The 22,796-nt window shown below is 35.4% G+C and overlaps 1 protein-coding gene across 2 annotated transcripts in view; it reads right to left on the bottom strand.

Moving 5' to 3' along the window:
* Nucleotides 1-22,796, bottom strand: part of SOS1 (SOS Ras/Rac guanine nucleotide exchange factor 1) — a 183,152-nt gene that overhangs the window by 51,668 nt on the left and 108,688 nt on the right. For both annotated transcript variants that reach the window (XM_072635817.1, XM_072635818.1), the window contains exons 9-10: nt 14,886-15,013; nt 13,506-14,161 (exon numbers count right to left, since the gene is read on the bottom strand). In XM_072635817.1, the coding sequence (XP_072491918.1) occupies nt 13,506-14,161; nt 14,886-15,013 (784 nt within the window). The remainder of the gene's footprint in view (nt 1-13,505; nt 14,162-14,885; nt 15,014-22,796) is intronic.

The following is a 22,796-nucleotide window of genomic DNA, read 5'->3' as shown; positions in this document are numbered from 1 at the left end:
AGAAGAATTAAAATGAATGGGAGAAACCATAAAACAGAACAAAACATAATACAAAAGAAAATGACCTGCTTCATTCTGAGATCCAATTCTATCGGTCTTTCTCTGGACATGGAAGGCATTTTGCCTCAAAAGTCCATTGGGAATGTTTTAAGTGCTTGCATTGCTATGAAGGACTAAGTCTACCAGAAAAATTCCTCACACGCTGTGTACAAAGTTCTCCTGGTTCTGCTCTTTTCACTCAGTTCATGTAAGTCTTTTCATGCCTCTCTGAAGTCTTCCTGTTCATCATTTCTTACAGTACAATAGTATTCCATTACATTCATATACCACAACTTGTTCAGCCATTCCCCAATTGATGGGCATCCCCTTGATTTCCAGTTTTGGGCCACCACAAAGAGAGCTGCTATAAATATATTTGTACATGTGGGATGCTTTCTCATTTTTATGATCTCTTTGGGATACAGTCCTACAAGCGATATTGCTGGGTCAAAGGTTGTTTTTATTTTTTAAATCTATTCAACAGCTACCTCACCACTTAGAACAGTCAATTATCATCAAAGGGTCACACAGCTAGTTAATGTCTCAGGCCAGATTTGAATCAACAAAGATTAGTCTTTCTGACTCCAGGCTTGGCACTCTATTCACTGCACCACTCAGTTGCTCTCATCGTAGTCTATTTGGCAAAATACTTAATCTCAACACAGGACAAATTGACAGGAGCTGTCACTTTTAATCTGTCCAGCACATGTGCTTTGCACATTTAGATGCTTAGATGTTGAATACGAATTGGCCAGAATACAATCAGGTCACTACTTCTCCTTTGTACTATAGTGTTTTAATTGGTCTGCTTATTTTTTCTTGTTCCCAATCTTTCTTACTCGTAGAACCACAGAGGAGGCCCTCATCATACTTCAAATCCATTACTTCTAGTTTTGTTTTATGGGACTAAGTAGAATAAATCTTCCAAATGGTAGTCCTTCAAAGCTGTCCTTGAAGATAGTTATTATGTACCCTTCTAAATTTTCCTTTCTCCAAGCTTAAAAAAAATAATTCTTCAAGTGCTACTCATATAAAAAGTTTTCCAATTCTTTCATCATTAGTAACTTCTTTCTGTATGCGCTGCAGCATATCTCTGCTTTTCCTAAAAAAAAAATGCAGCGTAAAAAAAATGGATTGACCCATGAAGAACTATTGCATTCCTTGTTCTAGATATTGTGTCTTTCTTAACTTTAGCCTAAGACAGTATCATATTTGCTTTGTTGCTGTGTCATAATATTAACTCACACTGAATTTTTACTCCACTAAAATCTCCTTGTTATTTCCCATCACAGAAACTGTTGTCTAGCCACATTTCCCTCACTCCGTATTTAGACAAGTAATTTTTTTAGTCCAAGTGTAGAAATTTACTTTTGCCTCTATTAAATTTTCACCTTTTGAACTCGGTCATTCTAGTCCATCCTGACTACCTATAAAATTATATTCAAACTTCCATTCCAGATCTTTTATACTATGGCCTTAACCAGTCAGCCTGAACATGACCCTCACCTTCCTGCCTCTGTGCTTTTATTCAAGCTGCCCTCTGCCCTTGAACAACTTCCTTCTCATTATTACCTATTAAAATTAAAATCATCCCTGAATTCCTCCCTCAAAAAAAATCACTTATTCTGGGAAACATTCCCTGATTCTTCCAACCAGATATGACCTCTCCCCTCTCAACCTCTAGTGTACTTTGCCTTTATATTATAGTATTTATCACATTTTGCCCTGATTTTATTATTATTTTTTGCCCACATTTGCCATTTCATTGGTGTAGGGAATTCTCTTTCCTCTACCTCTTCCATGCAGATGGGCAATTGCTTTACTTCTTAGAGTTTTAAGAATATTCCCTTAGGCACTGCAAAGTTAGGTTACATGTCCAGGGTCACACAGCCAGTATCTATCAGAGGCAGGACTTGAAAACCAGTCTACCTGACTCTTATAGCAGAGATCAGCTATCTACCATGCTAGGTTACCTCTCTGCAATTCACTGAAGTCATGTTCCAATCTCTGACAAAGAGATGACCTTTCTTCTCTCCAATATCAACTTTCTTACAAACACCCTTTATCCCATCCCCTTCTAGGAGATTGCTACATCTATCATACATCCCCTGCTATCACCAATGTTTCACTTCTTATCTACTAGGTCCTTCTTTCTGCTGCCCTGCTGTCCTCCAGCTTTAAAAGACTTTTCACTTAATCTTTCCAAGCAATCTATAATTCTATATCTTTCCTTCTTTTTATAATCAAACTCCTAGAAAGAAAAAAACCTATCTTCACATGTTGCTTTCCCTTCAACTAAAAAGCACTTAATCACTCCCCCACCCTGCCTCTTCTTATCTCCTTACAATTTGGCTTCTGACCATACGACTTCAGTCGAACTGTACTCTAAGGTTATAAACAATCTCTTAATTAATTAATGATGAATCAACCATCAAAAAGTATTTATTAAGGGCTTACTATGTGCCAGATACTCATGCTATGTCCTGGGCATGCAAAGGCAAAAACAATGTGTTCTCAGGAGCTCACTTTCTCAAGAATAGAATTCAATGGCTAAGTCCTCACTTTCTTCATATTTCTCCCAATTTAGACTCTTCCTTCCTTCCTACATACTCTTTCCCTCTTTTGACTTTCATGACATTGCTTTTCTTTGGTTCCCTTTCTACCTTATCTGACCACTCTCCAGTCTTTGATGAATCATTACTCAACATCCGCTCTGTGAGTGTCCTTCAAGGCTTCTTCCCCTCTTCTCTCTATAGACGTGCTTTCTTAGTGATCTCATCAATTCCCAGACATCGAACTACAGATAACTTAGTTACATATCACAATAGCATAATCATCAGTAGAGTTGATGTAGTTCAACTTTGTTATTTTATAGATGAAGAAAGTTTAAGTGGTTTGACTTAAGTGGTCATTTGGGTAAGGAAGCAGCAAAGGAGACATGCGAATGCAAGAATTGATTCTAAACCTAGCGCTCTATCCTCTGTCTTCATTTCTTTCCTGAGCTTTAGTCCCAGATCACCAACTACCTGTTGACCTTCTAGGCAGAACTAAAAATAAAACTTACCACTTCCCTCTAAACTTGCTCCTCTTCAAAATTCCACTATTTCTCCTGAAGATATCACTTATTTTTGGTTACTCTTCACTCTTCCCCACTCCAGATCCATTCAAAGTACCAAATACCATCAATATCTTATTTCAGGCTCTTTTTATGCTCTTAAGCATTAATTCTTCAAGGAATTTTAGTTGGGCTTATGTCCAAGAAACATTTTTCTTTGAGGTTTTGCTTACCAATGTTTTCAAGCCATTCTCTTCTTCTGGATTTGTATCTTGAGTTTCCCTGTCACCATAATAGATCTTTATGATGGGGTTCTTTTTTTTATTTGCTCATTTTTCCAACCTCCTTCTTGACTTTGGACTTTATGTTAGTGCTTGACTCTGAGCACTTCCTAGGGATGTCTGACTTAAATTTCTTGACCTCTTCTGTCCTTGTGCTGCTTTCATAGCTCAGGCTGGGGATCTGCAAACTTTCAATGATCCCAAAGTGATACAACCTGGGGCATGATCTGCTCCTTGTCTCAGGACTGGAAGTTCCTGTCCCAGGTTTGGATCAGTCAGCTTATCCCTGGTTGGGAATTTCAGCAGAGTGCTACTGGACTCAGCAATTATTAGACTGAGAGGAGGCTCTGCAGATTCAGAGTGACTGAAATAGAGACTCCTCTTTGGCTGGGGAATCTAGTCCTGCAAGCTATCATACTGGACTGGAGGCTGAAACTGAGTCCCTGCTCTGCTCCTGGGATCAGAGCTGCACTGCAACTATTTGCTTCCAAACTTGTTCCTTGCTTGATGCACAGCAAAGGCTGGCTAGCTCCACTCCCATGTGCAGAGCCCTGACTAAATCCAACTCAGAATTGGTTACTGAGTGATAGAGCTGCTAGACTGCACCTGTTTCTTCACACTGTTCTACTTTAAGGATCCTATGGGATCCCTTCTTGCCCAGTGCTTCCTGTCCTAGTGCCCAGTCTTGGCTGGTTCAGACTGTAATGCTCTATATATGGTGTGATAATGGACAGACCCTGCCTCCAGTGTCTGCAGACCTCTGTGTCTTTCTGAGCTGCCCTGGGTTAGAAAAATATCCAATTGTGACATTTTCTTGATTTCCTGATCAGAATTCAGTTTCCTATATCTTGATGGAGGAAGGTTAGTGGGAAAGTTAGGCTGTATTTCTTCCTGTTACTCTGTCATCCTGACTGCCTCCTCCCTAGCCTATTTTTAATTGCTTCCTATTTAATTTCTCTGTTTTAAGACTCTCTCCTTCCAGTGTGTGTACCACACAGATGCCAAAGGGATATTCCTAAAGGACAGGTATGATACTATCAATCCCCTGCTCAAAAAGCCCCACCAACTTCCTGTTGTGTCTAAGACTAAATACAAATTTCTCATCTTGATATTTAAAGCCCTTCACAATATGGCTCCCGCTTCCCCTTCTAGACATTTCACCTTTCTTTTCACAAACCTGACATTCCTGTTAAACTGGCCCAGCGTCTATCTCTGGAATTTCACCTTGATCTTCCATATCTTCAAGCTAGTGATAGAATAATTTTGAAACATTAACTCCATAGCAATCTCCCAGCTTTTCTCTCTCACACACAACCCACTACTCATCTGCATAGGACCTTAGATTTGTACCACTTGTGACCTGAGGTGGTTCATCCATCTTTAGGTCACCTGTGTATTCACCAAATTCATGCACTACTTCATGAGGATCTCTACTCTGTATAGCCCACTGCAGCTCAGAGCTCTCAAATTCTGGAGATCTACTCACTACTGCTTTGATGGCCAGACATTACAGTGGTGCAATACCACACCAGGCTCCAGAACCTTGGCTGCCCTGACAAAGCTCTTCAGAACTTCTTATGTAGGCCCAAACTTTTTAAAAACAGTTTTAATGACATGTGAAAAGAGACACTTAAAATAAATAATTCCCTGCACCAACTTTCTACCTGCTCTTCCTTTTCTAATCACCTTGTTCTCCTTGGGGCTCTGCCTTCTTAAGCTTCTGAAATATCCCTGAACAGCACCACTGTTGAGATGATGGATGTCACCAGTGGAAAATGAGCCTGCACTCTAGGCACAGAGAAGTCTGGAGATCTCCCATCTGGAGCCTGACAGAGGAAATGTTGTCCTCTAAGAAATGATGTGCCTTTTGCTCAGGCCAATATGACCTTTATATAAAACTGGAGATTTATAACTACTTTGGGCAAGCTATCTAGCCTTTGCCTAATAAATGAATATGTACATGAGTATGTATTTTACTGATCTGAAGGCAAAGGGCTGGATGTTGCTAGTTTATTATACAGTCCATTCAAATACATTAATTTATTTGACTATCACAATAACCATGTGTGGTTAGCAGGTTATCACCCTAATTTTGCAGAAAAGGAAACAGTATCTTAGACGTTAAGTGACTTATTCAAGGTCACATCACTGGCATCAAGTAGTCATGCGGAGCTCTTTCAGTAAGTTCTCAGTTTTTCAACAACACAAACAAAGGCATTTATCTCATAAAGTAGCAATATCCATTGGGAAAGGATATTGGTATTATACATAAATAGGAGAATTTTCAGGGAGAATGTTAGACTTTTATGCTACTTCTCTGAATCTGATGGTGTATCTGAAGTACCTCCCAGCTCTAAGATCCTAAATATAAATCTTCTCCACCACCTAAATTATCTAATTATTTCAAAGATCCATGAAAGATAAGTCTACAATTATTAAATGCTAAAATAATTTAAAATCATTATTAAGTGATGTTAACTGAAAAAGGACTTGAGATTAATTCTGATTCTTTCACCCTTAACAAACCTCCTTTAAAAGTGTTAGATTATAATGGCCATAATCCCTCCTTCAAGCTAGACACACAGTAGGAGTTTCTGAAGCTGGAAGTAAAGCAACCACTCCCACTATCAACACTATTGTTACCGGATGTAAAAAGGCTAAAGTTTAAGCTGTTTTTAGGTAGAGTGGAAGTGAGTGGGAGCAAAGCCCTGCCACCAAAGGAAAAAAAAATAGTAGAAGTAAAAAATAAACCAAGCAAATTTGGGAGAAGTTTTAGCATTCCCAAAAAGCAAATAACTTAATGGCTGAAGATTTGTACTTCTTTCTTTTCATTATTTTTACATAAATATTTTAAATCTAAAGCATAAGAAGCTTAAAGGAGAATATTTCAAAATATATCATGAGAGGGTAAGGTGGATATCTCCATTTATCATTAAAAAAGGGAGAAAAGCTCTTAACTTTTTTTTCTGTTACCGTGTTTCCCACATTTGATACACACATTGAGCAACACTGCAACTGGAAACCTTTGACCTCCTGATATAAAGCATTAGGTTGATGTCCATGACTGTAATTTCAAAAAAATCCAATGTGGAAGGACAAGACAATTTCAACAGAACATAAAGCTATGAGTTAACTTTTTTGGTAGGAACTGTTAAATGCTTAGTTTTACAGACATTCTGCAGCAGCATTGGTTACTTAAAAACATGAGTAATGAGGCAACTGAAGTCTAACAAATACAAAGGATAAGCTATGGACTACTCAACTCCTGTCTATTATTTTTATATGGACAACTCCCACATCTCTTCTCTATCCCGATATATTGAGAAATACAAATCACTGACTCTGTGGGACTGTTATACATCCACCGCTTTCTGGCAAAGAAATTTCCAGTGTCCAATTTTCCAAAGTCTATGGATAATATAACGATTCCACTTGTTAATGAACACCCCAAATGGTGATATCTTTGATGTTTCTGCTCTTTTCCCTTGTTATGTATAATCACAATCTCATCTAGCAGTCCTCATTACCTGATGCTCTTTTCTCAGCACTCATCCTTCTTGACTCTGCTGCATTTAACACTGCTGACTACCTTCTCCCCAGTACCCTGTCCTCTCTGGGTTTTCAATGACTCCTCTCTTCTGTCCTCGTTTTCCTCCTTTGAATCACTTTTCAGTCTACTTTGCTGGTCAATATTGTGCTCCCTAATGGGTACTCCCCAAGGCTCTGTTGTCTTCTCTCTCTAGTCTTTCCCCTGATCACTTCATCTGCTCCTATTGCTTTATTTTTATTCGTCCCACTCACAGGTGTATACATACAAGCCCAATCTTTCTTCAGTTCTCATCCTGCATCAGCTGCATATTGGACATTTCAGACTGGGTATACTGGTAAAACCTCAAACCAACATGAACAAAATAGTACTCATCTTTTCCCTCATATCTACCCCTCTTCCAAATTTTCCTCATTCTCTCAAAGGCAACCATTCTTCAGGTTGCTGGGATTCATAACATTGGCATTACTTTTAACTCCTCATTCTCCTTCATCTCACATTATTAAATCTTAAAAAATTAAAGATCTCAAAAAACTACCCAAACTTAAAATTTCCAACTCTATAACATCTCTCCCACCTGACCCCTTTTCTCTATTCAACTAGCCATCATTTTTTTTCTAAAGTGGAGATCTCTAAAAAGGAGCCATGGCTACCTGGAGGGCCATGGAATGATCCTAAAGGGTGTGTAGTCAACAACTAGAGGGTGAAAATATGGGTTACATTCTACCCTCTCAGGGATACTAGACGTGGATCTTGATTCCAGTAAAACTATACTTAATCTTTTCCCATTTTTGTCCAATACTCCTGCATTCTAGGAACATTTGATCTGTGTAAGCTCCCAACCTTCTGTGTTGGGCAGGCATAACACAACTGTGATCTGGGCACCCACAGCATCAGCAGTTGAACAGGTACCATTGGGAAAGTTTGCACTCTTAGAATCCTTTTCTTCATTCAAGACCCCATTTGGGGTTTTCCGGACAAAGGTACTGGAATGGTATGCCATTTCCTTCTATAACTCATTTTACAGATGAGGAAACTGAGGCACACAGGGTTAAGTGATTTGCCTAGGTTTACCTGAGGCCAGATTTGAACTCAGAAAAATGAGTCTCCCTGACTCCAGGCCTAGCACTCTATCCACTGTGCAACCTAGCTGCCCTTACCCTCTCTCTTTACTTTATATTCAACTAGCATTTATTCTGTATACACCTAAATAACTACATATTGTCAATAAGCATTTATTAAGCACCTATTATATGCCAGACAGTTCTAAACACTGGGGATATGAAAAGAGGCAAAAGACAGAGCCAGTCCTCAAGACAATATGCAGATAGTCAAGTCTACTGTTTCATATATTCTAATGTGGCTGATTTAATTCTAAACTAACAAGACCTTCCATCTACTCCAGGCAATCTTACTGGCAGTCCCCACCTGGCATACTCTCCCTTCTCATCTATACCTGCTTGCTTTCCAGCTACATGCCACCTTCCAGAGGAACCTTTTCCAAATCCCTTTCAATTCTAGAGCCTTCCCTTGGTTGATGATTTCTTATTTATCCTGTCCACAGCTCATTTATACGTAGCTGTTTAGACTGTGAGCAATCTGAAAGGATTTCTTTGGGAGGAACTATCTTTTACTTTTCTTTTCATCCTTAGCACTAAGCATAGTGCTGGGTACAGAGAAGGTGCTTAGGAAACACTTGTTTACTGATTTTACCAAGATGTGCTTTTAAGGACTGATGCTATTGACTTTGTGTTGTCTTTTCTACTGGGTTTTATTAAAACAATGATAGAAATTCACCTGGTCATTGAATATGAATTTGGTGGTAGAGTTTGGTTATTACTGGCAGGAACACGGCTGATGCAGTATAAAGAATGTATATTATAGAAACTCTTGTTTAGGTCAAGTACAACCTTTTCTCTATCCCTTCATAACCAAACCTGGTTAATCAGGATGTCTGTTCATGTGATAATTCTCCCTTTAACACAGCCATTTAAAAAAGTTAACAAGAAACAATAAGCTACTCAAGAAGGATTTATAAACAATCACTTTTGAAATCCTTAAGAAAGGAAACAGCAGCAAAGCTGACGCACAAACACTTTTTAACATATCAGAGAGTTTTAAAAATAGAACAGCTGTGCCTTATAGATCAAAAATTACCCAAAGATTAAATATTAAGACATTTTAGTCACTCATATGTAACACATAAAAGTCTAAGCTGTTTCACTGTGTGTGGATATGTAAGATAAAAAAATATTTTATATAAAAATGTTAACTTTTAAAATTTCCCTGGGTTCTCATATACTACTTCTATTCTTGATAAAGGAGGAAAAATATGTTCCCTATGCACAGGAAACACCTTTTTTCCTACTTCAGCTTAAAAAATTTTTATTTTCAATATAATAACAGTTCTGTGTTATTAGCCTTACCTCAAGGTCATCACCTTTTGCCAAAAATAGATTACAGAATCAGGCACGGTGTCACATGAATGCATATATTTGTTATTGTTTTTGTTGTTGTTGTTAGGTGGGTTTTTTTGTTTGTTTTGCCTTCCACCTTCCTTAATCTTGAACCACATTTTCTTGTATAATTTTCATGGTCTTTGCCTACCTCCACCTTCAAATTGAAGCTACTCAGTATAAAATATAATTTAATTTGGAGGATCTTCCTGAGATCTACATCTGTAGATCTTCCTCTAGTTCATCTTCTACAACAAATGCTGGTATATATGCTGCAAATGTTTTCATGGTGGTCTTTTTTTTGTAAATGCTTATCATGGTGATTAAATATGAGATGATGAAATGTTCCATGACATGGAATTCTTGTTACCTTTGGATATATGATAAAACCAATTCCATCAAAGTCTGAGCATCCTTCCAGTTCACAACTTCCTTTTGTCTTCTGATTTTGTTTACAATAAGGATGTGAAGATTGACACAGTTCAGTTCCTCTAGTAGTCTGTGCACAAACTGGACAAGATCTCACATTTGGAGTACAATAGCTAAGTTAATATTTATGCTCTAAAGACTGTTGATCCTAGCACCATCTGTCCCCTTTTTTTTTGCTCTTGCCATTGTCCTCATGATGTCAACTGAACTTAAGGCAAACTTATGGAAGGACGTGGATAAGAGCTACTCAGGCTAGGCAGGTGTTGATGGCTTATGATCTATATAACTAGAGGGAATTCACTAATCCATGGGAGTAGTGCAAGTCACATGTGACAAAAGTAATATGTAATATGGTATAAGAAAATCTTATTCATGTTCTAAAAATTGCAAGAAATCCTCAATTGAACCCTAAAATCCATTGCCTCAATCCCTCTCTTTCCACTCTCATATCTACCATACGAATTCAAGTTCTTATTATTTTATCTGACTAATGTAGTTGGTATCAAAATTATTATCCCTGCCCTCCTGTGCTCTACTCTCCTTATTTATCTTTCAACTTAGGTGACAAGTTAATCTTCCTAATGCACAGGGCACATGCTGCTCTTCTGCTCAAAAAACCTGTAGTGTAGTTCCTCACTATCTACCTGGGTAGGACATTCAAGGTGTTCTACTGTCTAGTGGCATCCTACCATTCCAATTTTATTTGGTCATATCTCCCTTTATATACTGTGTTACAATTAAACTGGACGACTTACTGCTCCCTCATCAAATTCTGCCTCCCTGCCCACATCCTCTACTCTGGCTGTTGAAATCCTCCTCCTTCAAAGTCCAGTGCAGTTGTTACCTCTATGAAATCTTAGCTGATTTCTCTAGCTAGAGTTGATCTCTGTCCTTGAGCATCTCATACTACCCTTTTTGAGAGTGAGAAGCAGCATTATGTAGTGAGAAGTGTCAGATTCAAAATCTGAACCCTGCACCAGGCAACAACCATGAAACCCTGGGCAAGAAGCTTCATCTGTCAGGACCTGAGTTCCTTCCTCTGTAAAATGAGAATCATTATTAACAGTTACACCATCCAACTCCTCAAGTTGTCAGAAAAGCACTTTAAAAATGTCAAGATGCTAGGTAACTGTGAGGTAATACTGTCACATCTTGTTTTAAAACACTGATGAAAATGTTAAGACAAGATGTTTCAGTGGCTCCCTAACTGACTCTAGAAAAAAATGCAAACTCCTTTGTTGGGCATTTAAAACCTTGGTAATCTAGCTTCAGCCTCTCTTTTAAGGCTAAATACACCCTTCTCCCCTTCAGACACCAAATGATGAGACTCCTATGTCCCAATCAATCAAACAAGCATTTAAAACAGATTGATCATGTGCCAGGTGCTCCAGACAGAAAGACAAAATGAAACAATCCCTGTCCTTAAGGGGCATATATTCTACAGCAGAGCAACATGTACATCAACATATACACATTTTGATCTCTTCTGCTTGAAATGCTCTTTCTCCTTTTGCAAATCTAAGTTCAATACACTCTTTAGTCCAGGTGCTGCCACCTCTCCCCTCAAGCCTCTCAAATTCCCATGTATTTATTTATGCAAATATTGTACATTTACTTCTCAGTGAACAAGTACCAGAATGTAAACTCACTGAAGGTAGAGACTTCCTTTTTTTATCTGTATCCCCAGTACATGGCACAAAAATGTTTGTGGATTGTTTGTTTGAAATAAGAAATATAAATCTTAGGCCCACAAAGTATTGGTTTCAAAAAATGAGAAAAATTTTGTTTACATATTAATAACTGAATTAGCTGAATCTTTAGTAGGCTAACTTTTAAATGTCTGGTTTGTGATATATAAATAGTGAAAATCACTTTGGTCAGACCCATATATAAAATTTATAGCAAAATCTGCACACTAGTGAACTCCCTGTTGAACATATTTAGCTTTTTTTTTTTGGAGGAGGGGAAGGCAAGGCAATTGGGGTTAAGTGACTTGCCCAGGGTCACAAAGCTAGTAAGTGTCAAGTGTCTGAGGCTACATTTGAACTCAGGTCCTCCTGATGCCAGGGCTGGTGCTCTATTCACTGTGCCACCTAGCTGCCCTACACATCTTTAAATACTTTACAGAATTATAGATTTTGAGTTAGAAGTGACAGCAAAAAAAAAAAAAAAGTCTTCTAGTGTAACCATCTTGTCTTAGACAAACGAAGAAACTCAATTCCAGAGAGATTAAGTAATTAACCCAAGGTCACATAGTTTTGGTAATTGGCAAAGTCAGCATCTGAACCCAGGTCATCTGACTCCACATACAAGACTTGGGAATTCAAATCGATCTCAGTATTGTTAGTTTAAGTGGAACATAATTAATATAATAAATCTACTGAGGGGAAAACATTTGACACAATACATTCAAAAGCCAAATAAAAACTTGAAAAATTACTCACTCTTTAATTATCTAGGTCATTGCTTTATTCTTCTTCTTAAAGACATATGAAATTCATTAATTGGGAAACAAAGGCCTTTATGGTCCTTGGTAATCACGAAAAATATGACCTCTAAGATCCCCTTTCAATTCTAAAATTCAGATTCCATTATTTTAACCTATTTATATGCTTTCAAGGAGGACACCTAGAAGTATTTATATACAGGTAGCTTATAGGACCAAATAGGAATGGAGACCAAATTTTACTAATGAAAAGTGAATAATGAATCTTTTTACAATGTTAATTCAAATGAATGAAATTCTGTTGAAGGAACTCAGAGAACCTCAGCACTAAAAACTTGGGGAAAACTACATGCCTCTGTCAACATAAGAAACAAACACATTTGCAAGAAGTAACAGCAATTGGGGATAGAAAAAACCCCCCAAAATCTTTGTATAAGTATTTGGGTAATCTTTTGCTTTATAGGAGAGGTAATAGTCCCATAAAGCTCCTAACCCCATTAATTTAGCTGAGATTTTTAAAACTTAAAATTTAGTAAATTTTCAATTTCTCTATTGAAATTCACTATTTATTTGTTTAATAATCATTATTATAGAAAACACAATTAAAAAGTAATATTATTTGTTGTATTTGCAAAATATCAGACTTCATAGTACAGCATTCAGAAAACTAAAGACTTTAATGCACAGGAAATATTAAAAATCTAAATTTCTTTCAGAATTTCTAGATTCAAAGAACAAAAGTTGAGAAACACCTTCCCCCCAAATCATTATTTGTTCTGCAATTGCCACGATGAAAATCCTATATACATTAATTCGTGCTAAAACATATTAAAACATCTTTTTTTTTAGTACTAACAATGTGGAGAGGGAAAAAAAAGAAAAACAACATATATTTGGTGAAAATGGATTACATTACTGCATATAGTCTGAGCTCTGCCACTTACCGGTTTTGTCAAAGGGGGAAAACTACTATTTCCCTAAGATACAGCTTCCTAATTTTCAATAAAGGGATACCAGCTACCTAATGGGGTTATTGTGAAGATCAAATAAAATGTGAAAACATTCTGAAAATTGTGAAACACGACCCTTCTGAAAGGTACTGTTACCAAACAAAGTGTAATGCTATGGAAGGATAATCATAGATAAGCTAGAACAACAAAAATTTCTGAAAACATGACATCATATATTTTCTTACTTGTGGGATGGTGATCTCAAAGAGGAAGATCAAGGCATGCTGTTCTGGGCTACTTACCAGCATACATATGATAGGTGAGTCGTTCTATAAGTTTGATAACGGTTCCTGCTTTGATGATTGGAATTCCAGATTTGGGTTGCATATTTTCTTCAAATACTATGTTTTCTTCAGAGTCTGGTTCTGCAAATCTATAAAGATCAGAACTTGGAAGCCTCATCTGTTCCTCCTTCTCCTCCTGTAACATCGTTACATCCAGCATCCTTTCCAGAGTACTGCGGTATTGTAACGATATCAGTGCTGCCATCCAGTTGTTTTTCTCCTCAGCTGACTTGGCAGAAAATATAACACTATTTTCATCTTTTAAGATTATTTCAAAGGCATGTTTGTATTCATTAGTGTCATCTTTATCATTGATTTGTACCTTGCGCATAAAAAACTTCTCTTTGAGACGATACTCAGCATTGCTAGCACCAGGAAGTCTTGGCTGACCATGATTTGATTTACAGCAAATCATCAGGCCATCAAAGAGAAATATGTGTCTCTCATGTTTGGCACCTACACGTGTGAGAGTTCCTTCCATGATAAACTCATTGCAACACTGTCCAATGTCTTTTCCTTCCCAGCCATCAATGTTCTTCTGAATCTCATTCATTTTCTTTATTGCTAGTTGTTTCCCCTTCATCTGTTGGCTATAAAATCGACATGCAGATTCGCTGGGGAAAAGGAAAGCATCATTAGTACATAAAGAAACATAATCCATAGTGTATATATCAAAAGGGACCTATAAAATGATTCTTAAAATACATTTAAAAAATGTATATTGATAAGGAGTCCCCATGAATTAAGTTTACAGGTGTTTATCTATTCCTCAAAATAGATTAGTACTGTAGAATCATTAAAGTTTACAATTAGACAACACAACAAAGAAAATTACTAGTTTCTTTCAATAGTGATCTATTTTAGAGTAATTATTTCAATCTTAGATGCTAAATAAGTTATTGTAATAGTATCTGCTAATACATGCACTACAGATTTCTGCAGAAATGTAACATATCTAAGAAATGTGAAAAAATAGCAAATTGATTCTGGATTTTGAGAGCTAAAATTTATTTTTAAAAAGATGCTATGCGCATTACTTTGACAAAACAATGAAGCACTGAAAAAATTCTACTACCTATAAGGAAAGCTCTGCCTGTCCTTGTGCTCACCAGTAGCTCTCAGGAGTCCTGACTGGGAGCACACAGGGAAAACACACAAATATGAAAGCTTTTTCAAACAATAACATATTCTCTTGGCTTTGATGTCACTTCCTCTCAAAGAGCAAACTTGTCACTAAAACTATTTTCCTCATTGTTTACTTGAGGAGGAAACTTGGAACCTGGAATTTATAGCACAGCATTCAGGGTGGAAAGCAGGAAAAAAAATGGAAACGTTTACCTCAGTCTCCGCTTTGCAAGGCTCTTGGAACATATTCTTTCCATACTGCTCTGAAGGTTAAGCAAAGCTGTTATGGCTTGTTTCAGACATTCTTTGTCTTCCTGATCTTCACTCTTTTCTTCTAACTGCTGCAAGGTTAAAAAACAACAACAACACACAAATCTGAACCAGGAGAACAATTGTGCACAAAGCAACAATTAATTATCTTCAAGGATGAGGATGACACGCATTCTCTATTCTTCCTTAGCTTAATAAAACCAAAAAGTTTTTTTTTTTTAAATTTAACCATGTGAGCTAGAGAGGAATAGTTTTTTAACTATTGTCAGAAGAAAGAAGTGGAAGCATATGAGAGATGTTATAGAAGTGGAAATGACAGAACTCAGCAACTGACTGGAAACAGAAGGTGAGAAAGAGTAAGAAACAACTTTTATAACAAAATGATCCCACAACTGTTCTCCTACCTTTGCATTCTTCCTGTACCTTATTCCCTTCCATGTGCTCTATGATCCAATGACACTGGCCTCCTTGCCATTCCTCTCAGGTGACACTCCATCTCCTGACTGTAAGAGTGTTTCACTGGCTGTTCCCTGAGTCTGGGATGCTCTCCCCCCATACCTCTGCATCCTAACTTCCTTCAAATTTCAGTCAAAGTCCTACATTCTGCAAGAAGTCTTCCTTCTGAGACCACCTTCATTTTATCTAAATTGTATGTTATCTTGTTTGTACATATTTACTTGTGTGATTTATTCCAATTAGACTGAGGATCCTTGAGTAAAGGTACCACTTTTTGCCTTGTTTAGCACAGTGCCTGACATTATGCACTTAAATTAATATTAGTTGACAATGTATCACAATAATCTGCAAAGGTAAACTTCTTTCTTACTAAAATATGTAAAATATTGAAACTCTCCAAATGGTATCTATAAAATTAATGGTCAAATAGAAAAAAAAAAAGAACCTATTAGTTGTATTTCAATATTTTAACATGATGATTTATAACTTTCAGTTATATAAATATTTGTGTATATTTATGCATGTATGTATGTTTTCTATGTTCACTAATGAAGTGAGCATTTTCCAAACAAGACCATATATTTCCAAGCCCTGCCGAGAGGTTCAATTCATTTGATTTCAACAGTTGTTTGCTTTGATGATCATAAAGAAACTGTTTTCATATATCTGCCTAGTACTCATGGGGAAGGGATAATACCTTATCAAGATATTGTCAGTTAGCATGTAGGCAAGTTAATTCCCAACATACAACTTTCCACCAAAAAAGAAAAAAGAGGAAAAACTATAGTACATACGTTGTGGAAAAGTCAACTAAATACCCTTTACCCATATAGATGTTTTTTACTGCTGCCATCCAAGTTAAGGAAAAGCCTAATATCAAGATATATTCAAGATGTATTCTCTTATTTTAGCAGCTTTATAGAAAGGCTGACTGAAGAGTTCATACTTGAAACAGACTAATTTCTAATCCTATCATTCTGAGCTCTTTATTTCTTTCACACTGGGGTATTTAAAATTTTAAGAGATAACAAAGCCTTCCTTACTAATTTTCAAAGGCAACATAAGAACCAAGAATGAAATAAATCTAAAACAAAGAGCAAAGTTCTGAACATCACAATGCATCAGTGAAAAAAATAATCATTTCAAAATTTAATTGTTCAGAAATAAAGCTGAATGGTAGCCAAGTCCACTAGAGCACAGGTATTTAATTTCAAGTAAGAATGACAATGAAGCACAAAATGAGAAAGTGTTTTATTCTTGTTTTTTATTTTACTCATTAAAAAAGTTAAAACTGTTAAGTATTGTAAGATTCATAGAAAAATAATCAAAATCTCAAAATATCCTATCACAATAAAAAAGAGATCAAGGACATTCAAACAATTTCATCTACTAGTCTTAAAAGAACTCAGAAGTATCTGAGAAATGTAGCTAACTTTTAACATATAATTCACTAAATTATGTAAAGCAATCAATATTTCTAAAAAAGCTAAAACCTTAAAAAACATTAATATGAAAATCTAATAAAATCACAAAAGAATGGTGATTAAATTGTATAAAATGTCATTTTTACCTTCATAACATTAGGCAAGCCTCTAAAAACAAATTTCAAACTAACATGCAATCACTTCTAGTAGTAATACAGGTGTTTTCGAAAATCATGTTTGTTCTCTCCCTTCTTTTACTTAACACAGATGGCCTAACCTGGATATGGGTGCAGGTTAATGATTCAAGATAACAATCACCAAAAGGCTAGCCTTGTTGCTAAGGAAACAACCTGTGGCAGCTAACAGGTAAATGAGACCTCAACAAGTATGCATCCTCTCTTGTTACCACAGTGATAGTTAACATTCTGTTTTCATAAGAACTATTTAATAATCCTGTGCAATAAATAGTAATAGTCCAATTAAACAAATGCAGTATGTTTTTTAAAAAAAAGATTTAAAAAAATAACCAAACAAACTGATATTTCTACATGAGAGATTAAGTTGCAATTGCGTAGGGAATTATATTCTAAAAGTCAATGGAAATCCAAGTGCTTTGTGGAGATGAAAAATTTTTTCAACAGTTAAGAGAGCCACTTTTAACCCACTTTTGCAACTAAAAAGTAGTAATGGAAATACATAAGAAAATGGCGCTCTGTTTGATAAAAGAAAGTAATGAGAAATGGTCAGTTGAGTTCATATTTACAGTTGTTAAAAAAATACAGAAAAGGATACTTAGAATTATTTGAGAAAAGTTATTGAATTGTTTATACCCATTGACCAAATAATGTCATTATAGATAAATATAGCAAGAAATGACAAGATGGGAAGAAAAATATGACATAAGCCACATAGGCACCAAATTAAACAAAAAGCAGTACTTGCTGGAATAATTAAAAACAAGAAAAAAACTGGGTTACCATCAATAAACTATGATACAGAAATGTAATGAACTTTCATTTAGCTATAAAAATTAAGAAATAAGAAAAACATAGGAATTGATAGAGCTTAGCATAGTAGGTACAAAACCATACTCAGGTAACAGATGCCCTGAAAATTAGAATGGACCCAAATAAAATTAAACACTCCAGGAAACAAGAAAAAATTTTAAAACAGAAGAAATTAAGATAGAAGAAAACATAAGGTATCTCATACAAAAACAACCAACTAACCTAGAAAATAAAACTACGACAAAATATGGATAGCATATTTCAATACATTATGAAAGAAAATGACAGCATTTTCCCCAAAATAATGAAATAATCATAATGTCATCAAGAGACATATTAGAAAAAGAGGACAAAGATCACCTCCTGAAACAAAGCCCTAAATGAAAACTCCCAGGAAAATGATAACCAAAACCCAGAGTTTTCAAGTCAAAGGAAAAATATAATAATCACTTAGAAAAAAGAGCTGAAGTATTAAGAAACTAGTTAGGTTTATACAAGATACAGCAACTATTGCTTTAAAAGAGTAGAATATGATATTCCAGAAGACAAACTATATAGGCTTAGAAGCAAAAATAATTTACTCCCCCCCAAATTAAGTATAATCCTATAGAGGAAAAAAATGAACCTTTAATGAAATAGAGAACTTTTAGGCATTCCTAATAAAAAAAACTGTAACTGAGGAGAAACTCTGAAATATAGACATAGTAGTAAAGAAAAACAATAAAAAGCTAAAAACAAGTGAACCATCAAAAGTATTTCATAAGGATGATTTATTTGTATTTTAATGGGAAGTGTCTCTGTGTGTGTGTGTGTGTGAGAAAGATAATATAAATATCTCCTAAGAACTATGTCTTAAGGGATCATAGAGAAAGTCAAATAAGACAGAAGGCCGGAAGAGTGATTTTTGTCATGTTTTGATGATATTCAAAGCAGAAAAGAAAGTGAGAAGGGAAAAGGATATAATAAAGGAAGAAAAATAAAGAAATAGCGTGGGAGAAAACTTATTTGACAGAACTAAGGATTGCAAGTAGAAGTCATGACACAAGAAAAAAGTAGGGGGTAATAGGTGTCACTTGAATTTCATTTATATATGATTTGGCTAAAGAAGAGTAGAATACACACACACACACACACACACACACACACACACACACACACACACACGAGCACTCGTACATGGTCTCCCAGAGAATATAACCAATTCAACAGGAAAAGAGGAACAAACGGGGGGGGGGGGGGAGGGGGGGAGAGTAGGGAGAATTACAAGGAGAGTAGATACAGGGCAGAATTAGTCATAAGCAAAACAAGCTACAAATTCAAAGGAGAGATAATGAAGAGGAGTCTAAAGAAACGATAAATTGTCAGATATTTTTATAAAGGGAAGAGAAAAAGAAGAGGTGAGTAGAAGCTGTTAATATCAAACATAGAAGTACTGATGTTGAGACCCTCTTTTATGAAAAGGGGGCTGGATGAAAAGAGAGGAAAAATACAACAGGATAGGATGAGGAGAAATACACATGTAACAATTAAAATAGCAAATAGGATAAATTTACCTAAAAGGGGGAGAAGAGAGGAGAATGGATTAAAAAGGAGAATCCAACAATATGTTGTTTACAAGAAACAAACTTGAAACAGAGATTCGCAAGAGTTAAAAGTAGGAGCTGGAGAGTAATCGGATATACTTTAGCTGAACTCACCAAAATAGGGACAGCCATGATGATCTCAGATAAGGCAACAGTAAAACTGATTTGTTTAAAAAGGAGATAAAGAGGGAAATCAAATTTGGATGAAAGGTACCACAGACAATGAATTAATCTCAATATATGTCCCTTAAAAGGTAGAGTATCTAAATACTTAAAGGAAAAGAGGAATAAATTAAAGGGAGAAATAGAGTATAAAACCACAAATAGCAAACAAATACAACTAAAAACAGAAAAAAGTTAAGGTCATGGACAGAATTTTTACAAAGTTACATATGACATATCTCTGGTGCTTATTAATAGAAATAGAAAAAAGTATATATATTTAACAATTGTTTATTATAACTTTACAAAAATTACGTATGAGGATACAATCAAATGCAGAAAAGAAGACTGAAGACTTTCTTTACTGTTATATGTTTGCTTATTATACGAACTAGAACCCTGTGAAGGAGAGCAAGAGAGAGACTAAGAAATCTGGCAATGTAAAAACACAAAAGACATCAATAAAAATTCCTTTTTAAAAATCTCAAAAACAAATATGGAAAAGGAGAAATATTGAAAACACCCTTTCCTGACCATTGTGAAATGTAAAAAATTATATTCAATAAAGACCCACTGAAGAAAAGACTAAAAATTAGTTGAAAAGTAAATAACAATTTTAAAAATAAGTTGTACAAAGAAGAAATCGAAGGAATGATAGGTAACAACATACCAAAATATTTATATGCATTCAAAGCAGTCCTTAGGGGAAAATTTATATCTAAACACTTTCATCAACAAAAAAGAACAAATAAACAGACTGAGTAAGAAAATGAAAAATAAGAAAAAACAAGCAGATTAAAAAACACAAAATACAATATCCATTTAAAGCCTAAACTCTTGAAAACAAGAATAAATGGACCAAGAACTAGCATTATATCTAACAGGGATAAACTAGAGTCCAATACAGGAGTAAAGCAAGGATGTCCATAGTCACTAATACTCTGCTCCTCTAATCACAGACTTTGCTAATAATACTAGCTCTAATAACAGTGCCAGTAATGCTAGTTATAGTAATAAAACAAAGAAATTGAAGAAATAAAACAAAAGGAAAAAATTCAATTTTTGCAGATGAAATTATGGTATACTTTTAAAACTCTAAAGAATCAAAGAAATTAACTGAAAACACATAATAGAATATAAAATAAATGTATGCAACTCACCAGGATTTCTGCAAAATACCAACCAAATTTAGCAGGAAGAAACAGAAAAATCTCATTTAAAATAACTTCAGAATGTATAAAATACTGGGGAGTCTACCTACTAAGATACACATAGGAATGATGTGAATGCTAATATAAAATACTGCTTATGGAAATACAGAGAGATCTAAGTAATCACAATAATGTATACATAAAATATGTATATACATACATATATATGCATATATGAATGAACTGTTCATAGGTAGGCCAAGTCAATATGATAAAAATGGAGATGCTACCCAAATTAATTTAGTGCCATACCAATTAAACTATCAAAGGATTACTTAATAGAATTAGAAAAATAATAATAAAATTTCATCTGAAGGAACAAAACATCAAGAATGTCAAATTAAAAAAAAGTAGATTGGAAAAAAGTCTAGCAGTACCAGATCTCAAACTAAAGTTGTAATCATCAAAACAATCTTGAATAGATTAAAAATAGAGATGTCAATCAGTAGAATAGATTAGGTATTCATTATACAGAAGCAAACAAACCTAGAAACCCAAAGACCTCACTACTGAGCTAAGGACATTTTACTTGACAAAAACTGATGGGAAAACTGGAAGGCAGACTGGCAAAAATTAGGTTCATAGCAACACTTCACACCACATATCAAGATGGATGACTCCAAATGGATACATGACCTACATGGCATGGACGTAAAAGGTCATAGCCAATCCAATCTAAATGAGAAAATCAAGGATGGAATTACCTTTCAGCTATATGGAGAGAAGAATAGTTCATAACCTGGCAAGGTATAGAGAAGATCACAGAGGAAAAAATTTTTATGAGTTTTTGCACAAATAAATCCAAAGGAGCTAGGAATAAAAAGGAAATAGCTAACTGGGAAAAAAAATCTTTGCAGCAAGTTTCTCTGACAAAAGTGATACTTCCAAGGTAGACAGGAAATGGATCCACATTTATAAGAATAAGAGATACTCCCCAATTGATAAATAATCAAAGGATATAAGAACAGTTAATTCTCCATGAAAGAAATCCAAAGAGTCTATAGCCAGATACATACATACATACATACATACATACATGTATAAGCTCCAAATCACTAATAATTAGAGAAATGCACTCCACATTAATCAGATTGGCAAGTGGACCAGAAACAAAAGACAATGACAAATGTTGGAAAGGTTATGGGAACACCACCACTTTGATCAATTGTTAGCAGAATTTGAATTGGGTCCAGTTATTCTGGAAGGCAATTTGGCATTATGCCTTCAAAGTTACTAAATTGTGTATTCTCTGACTTTCTAGCCCTATACCTTGAAGAGATCAAAGAAAGTAGAAGAGAAGTGATATCTACAAACATATTTTGCAGTGGTAATAAATTAGAAACTCTGGGAGTGTCCTTCAACTAGGGAATAGCTGCACAAATTAGGACATATGAATATAATGGAATACAGTGCTGTAAGAAATTAAGAAAGAGACAGTTTTAGAGAAACCTGGGAAGATTTGTATAGCCCAATACAGAGTGAAGTGAGAACTAGAACAATTCATACTTTAACATCAACATTATAAAAACAATCAATTCTGAAAGGCTTAAGAACTATGATCAATCATGATTCCAAAGGACTGATGATGAAGAATGCTACCCACCTCCCGACAGAGAAGTTATGAACTAATATGCCACCCCAAGAACAATATTGGAAGGACAATAAATAAAGAAAAAAGTGAAGAACTCACTAGGAAAAAATCTCCAGAGCCAGATGGATTTACAAGTGAATTCTATCAAACATTTAAAGAACAGTTAATTCCAATACTATATAGACTATTTGGGAAAATTGGGGAAGAAAGAGTCCTTCCAAATTCTTTTTATGGTACAAATATGGTTTTGATACCTAAACCAGGAAGAGCCAAAACAGAGAAAGAAAATTATAGACCAATTATCTAATGAATACAGATGCAAAAATTTTAAATGAGATTTTAGCAAAAAGAATACAGCAACTTATCATGAGAATAATACATTTTCATCAGGGAGGATTCATACCAGGAATGCAGAGCTGG

The sequence above is a fragment of the Notamacropus eugenii genome, chromosome 1, assembly GCF_028372415.1.
Source record: "Notamacropus eugenii isolate mMacEug1 chromosome 1, mMacEug1.pri_v2, whole genome shotgun sequence".
NCBI classification, from domain to species: domain Eukaryota; kingdom Metazoa; phylum Chordata; class Mammalia; order Diprotodontia; family Macropodidae; genus Notamacropus; species Notamacropus eugenii.
This window is presented reverse-complemented; position numbering and strand designations above follow the sequence as displayed.